Below are 4,921 nucleotides of genomic sequence, written 5' to 3' on the forward strand. Positions count from 1 at the left end.
GCTTTTCGTAGATGATGTGATTCTGTTGGCTTTATCAGGATGGTGGCCTCCAGCTCGCACTGGAGTGGTTCACAGGCCAGTGTGAAGTGACCATCTGGGAGGGGCTCAGAGTAGAGCTGCTACTCCTCCACATTGAAAGGCATCTGACAATAATGCCTCCTGGGTGAGGTGTTCTGGGTAGTGCAGTGCAGACCCAGGACACACTGGAGAGATTTTATTTATAAGCTGGAGAAGCTGGCTAGGGAGTGGGAGGTCTGGGCTTCTTTGTGTAGGCTGCTGCCCCCGCGACCCGGGTAAACTGAAGAAAATGGAAGGATGGATCAAAGCATTTTGTTAACACTATAAAAAGGTGCTAAATAGTTCTTCTCATTACTGTGGAGGACAATGCTTGTCTGACAAGGGTGCCTGGGGAGGTGATTTCAACACACAGCCAAGACACATCATGTATCAGATATCCTGGCAGCAGTGGCACAAGAATGGATGAAAATGTAGTCTAAGCTGTGCGGTGCACTTTGGAGTGCTTGGACCCTTACATAGCTGTTTTACACCTCGGCTTCGGACAAATCACATGATGATTATTGGGTTAGTGACCTTCAGGACCATCTCCAAGGTCACAAACCAAGTCTGGGTTAAATGGGAGTCTCCATCAGTTGTTAGAACTGAAGAGGCTCCTTGATAAGAGCTGAAATGTCTTCACAAACCAAAAAGACGTCCCTCAGACTACTGAAAACAGAATGGGCTATTTCCCCTATACTGTAGTGCCAGCTGTGTTCTTATTTATTGTGTTCATGAGGTCAAACTGGCGATCACAGAAGTAGGAATGATGAAACGGCACGCTTTGACTCTTTGCTTTTATTCAGGTAGCAGCATCAATCAGCACTGTCCTACTTACACACTGCAGCCCCACTCAGCCCTGCAAGGCTAACAGACGAAGACCGAATATCATACAACAGTCACTTAGATAGCTTCTTCACATTCATACACACTAACCTGCACCAAGACCTTGTGCAGCTTCCTGTACAGGGTGAGAGATCACTGGGATGTGTGTGAGAGAGAGGCCTCTAGTTTCACATCAGTATCAAGTTTGTGTGAGTCCAGGGACTTTTTTGGAGACTAGGACCGAGTGACAAGTTGCTGCCTAATGACGCGTTCACTCTGATCCTGGCTGGGACCTGACAGAGGCCGCGGTGCCTCCAGCTGCTCAAAGTGGAAGAGTGAATCCATAACTGCAGCTGACTGCACCTTCAGTTAACAATTTTTACACGCCTAACCTGCAGGAAGAAGGACTGATGTGGATTAAAATGCATGTGTTAGTTTTATTACATTTTGGTTGCTTAGGTAACAGGTTGCTTTACCACCACACTCATGACTGAAGTACAGCAGGCAGCAGGAAACACAAGGGCAGCAGCTGTGCTCAGATAATCAGATTGTCTTTTCCTAGCTGAGCGAAGCTGCACAGAAGAATGTGAGCCATAATTATATCAGGGTGAATTAAGGAAACGTGGTTCAACGCTGCCTTTATTTCCTATAACAGGAAAGCAGTGATGGTGTCCTATAAGTGGACTGACAAGCAACACAGATCATCATCTACATCCTAGTCAAAGATATATATATTTTGAACAATTTGTTATGCCCATAAATGAACTCTTCTTGAAATGACCTTTGCATGAAGCTCATTCCCGTGTGAAACGCTTTGTAAAGCAGACTTAATAAAAATGAATAAAAAAGGTAAATGGACTGATTCTTATATAGCACTTTTCTACTCTCCTGGAGCACTTTATACAACACGCCACATTCACAGAAGCACTTTCCTTTCAGTGCTTCCTAGCTAACACTCACACACTGATGGATGCTTGAGAGACCCTGCAACTTGGAGCCAGGGATCGAACCATTAACCTTGCGATCAGTAGATCCTCAGCTACAGCCACCCCGGGATGATACCTGGGGTGGCTACCTTATTAGGTATTGCCAAGATTAAATAATTTGACTACAGCAATGTGTGAAGTGCACAGGAGGAGCGATCGGACCTTTACACAGCCGTTTCACACTGTGACTCCTGGGGCAAATCACATGATGATTAGTGGGTCAGCAACTTTCAGGACCATTTTAAAGGTGACAAAACAAATCTGGGTTAAATACCGGGATTCTGCTTCACTACTTCTTTCCTCACCTGACCTCATGATGTTTTCCACTGAAGTCAAAACGTTCAGTTTCACTTTCACTGTATTGATTACAAAATTATTCCTGCAGTGATTTGTGTTCCTAATGTCTTTAGACCCGTATCTAACTTTAGTTTTTCTTTATAATATCATACAGGACATTAATGCCCAGTAGTGTCTTGTTATCAGGACTCTATGGCTGCCAGTCTGTCCACAGCCTCTCCAGGTAACATGAAATTAGTGGCACAACATTCATACCAGACCAATAATAAGTTGACGATACACCAACTGATGGTGTGACACCTCACAAACAAAGAGAGCGCACACTGGCACTGTGTTATTGGCTCATTTGGCTGCTATAGTATCATTGTAGGGTCTTTACCTTACATTAAAGCACCTTCAGGGACCTATTATTGTGATTTCGCGCTATATAAAAAAACCTGAATTGAACTGCTGTCAAACTAGAGGCCAGAGGGAGAAAGAACGAGCGTGAGGAAGAAAGTGTTTGGGACTCACCTTACTGGAACTGGTAGATTTTTACAGATTTCCCATCCACCCATCAACCATTTAACCCACTCATAGATAATGCTGACTGTTGGGCCTTGTTGCTGCACTCTGTTATGGGAGGCAGTTAACTAAGCGACAATGCTTCCATCTGCTGTCACATTCTGTAGTCGTACCAAAACCGAAGACACACTACAGGGCTGATGTGGAGATCCCCTGAAAATTAACCAAGCGGATGGTCTCCAGACATTATTACACTTTTAGCCTATTTGTCATACGAGTAGGAAGATTTATTCTGATCTGTATCAGCCATGAAACAAATTCAGCAGCAGCAGATGGTCAGATGGCTGCTACCCTCAGTATCTGAGTGTGTCTCACTCGTCACAACAAGGTTTTTTAACTCTCTGTCAACATGTTGACCTCTTTGTCCTGCTGCCTGCAGATCGGTTGCATTGGAGCCGGGGCTGTGCTGTCAGTCATACTGCAGCTTCCTGTTACTTCATAGTTTTGGAAAGCTTAGTCCACAGTGCTCTACACCCTGCTAAGCACTGTCCTGGCAGAACACACACACACACACACACACACACACACACACACACACACATAATGTTACACATAGCCATAACACTGTCATTGGTCTTAGAAATATGGCAAGGCAATATTTTTGTTTGCTGTCTATCATATTCCATAACTGAAGCTTGAGGCCCACACACCTGGGGCCCAGCCCCAGCAGTCCCTTGTGCGATCATTCATAGCTTTAACATCCTGGGAGAAGGAAACACTTCACACATTTTCTCCTTTATCCACAACTGATGACAAAGTTGGAACAAAAGAGCCCCTGCAGTGTCACACTCAGTGTCCAATGTTCTGAGGGACTTAAGTCTCAAAGTATCCCCAGGACCCACACAGGCTTCCGTTCACACTATGCTCCCCTCGTGCAGCCTGTGGAGCATGTCAGTAGTTCAGAGTTGGGGCTATGAGGGTCCGCAGTGGTGGCTAGCTGTTGTTTTCAGCCGTCATGTACTTAAGGGCGGCAAAACCGTACCGCCGCGACATGTTCTGTTGGAACTCCTCCTTCAGGGTCTTCAGGCAGACCCGGTACTGCTTATTGGAGCGGAACTTGGTGATGTCAAAGCTGGGTGCATGAGGCATATGGATCATGAAAGCATTGGGCAGAACCACAAATTCATACTCCTGTGGAGAGAAAAGAACAAACTTTCAGTCTGAATTCCTCAGGAATCACCGTTCATACCTGAGCCCATCTGATCTGGTAACATGTAACTGCATGAGCCACATGCCTCTTGGTCGTGCATAAGATGCTAAAATTCTCAGTCGAACTGAACCGAAGTGCGCAGTTAACATAATTACTATTCTCATATTTTCAACAATGAGCAACACCTGTCACAGGACACACACAGACATTAGATATAGTGACAATAAAAATTTTATAAACACAAAATAGTTTCTATGACTTTTAGAAGTTGCATTTTTATGCTCCAAAAAAGGATGTTTGCATAAAGACTATTGTTAAGCACTTCAGTCAAACCTGACCTATGACCTCTTAAAATTAAAACCCAGTCATAATGAGTCGCATGCTGATTTCTTCTTCAGCTAAAAGAGAACAGGACCTGTCACTGTAAAGCCATACAACCTGTCCAATCATTTGACCGACTGAGCTTTTGAGCTTTCTTTATCCTCAAATCCTCAAAATACAAAAAATAAATGTGGTTAAATTACACAGTGGAAATCAAAATTATCTTAAGTTAAGTTATCCTAATGGAATGGAATATAGTGGAAAAGGATTTCATCATTTGAAAATATTCTGTATCACATTATAAAACAAACTTAAATGAGAAATTTAAACGTTTTCCATCCATCGACTGCAGCTTGTCTGGGTTACAGAGGCAGTTGTCTTGGCAAAGATGCCCAGACCGCTCTCTCCCCAACTACTGAAAAATGTCCTTGTTTAACTACCTCCTTGACCTCATGCCCAGGGATAGACCAGTCATCCCTTTCCCCCAGAATTTGCCTCCTCAAAGGAAAGGATGTCAGTGGGCTCAAAGAAACCCTCCTAATAAGTCAGTTAATAAATTGATACATTTTTGTACTACTCTGAATGCTTGAAGTGCTTTTTTCAATTTCTTAGAATCTAACATTGTTTCACACTCTCACACTCTGATGGGGAACAACATGGGCTTCAGTATCTTGCTTTGATATGCAGACTTGAGGAAGTTGAGGGAGTGAACCCCCAACCTTCC

At 43.9% G+C, this 4,921-nt stretch overlaps 1 protein-coding gene across 2 annotated transcripts in view; it reads right to left on the reverse strand.

The window, feature by feature from the left end:
- Positions 1-836: 836 nt before the first annotated feature.
- Positions 837-4,921, reverse strand: part of large1 (LARGE xylosyl- and glucuronyltransferase 1) — a 65,623-nt gene continuing 61,538 nt past the window's right edge. For both annotated transcript variants that reach the window (XM_082504790.1, XM_082504789.1), the window contains exon 15: positions 837-3,857. In XM_082504790.1, coding sequence (XP_082360916.1) covers positions 3,660-3,857 — 198 coding nt within the window. In that variant the 3' untranslated portion in view covers positions 837-3,659. The remainder of the gene's footprint in view (positions 3,858-4,921) is intronic.

Source organism: Aulonocara stuartgranti, assembly GCF_965226115.1.
Source record: "Aulonocara stuartgranti genome assembly, chromosome: 15".
NCBI classification, from domain to species: Eukaryota; Metazoa; Chordata; class Actinopteri; order Cichliformes; family Cichlidae; genus Aulonocara; species Aulonocara stuartgranti.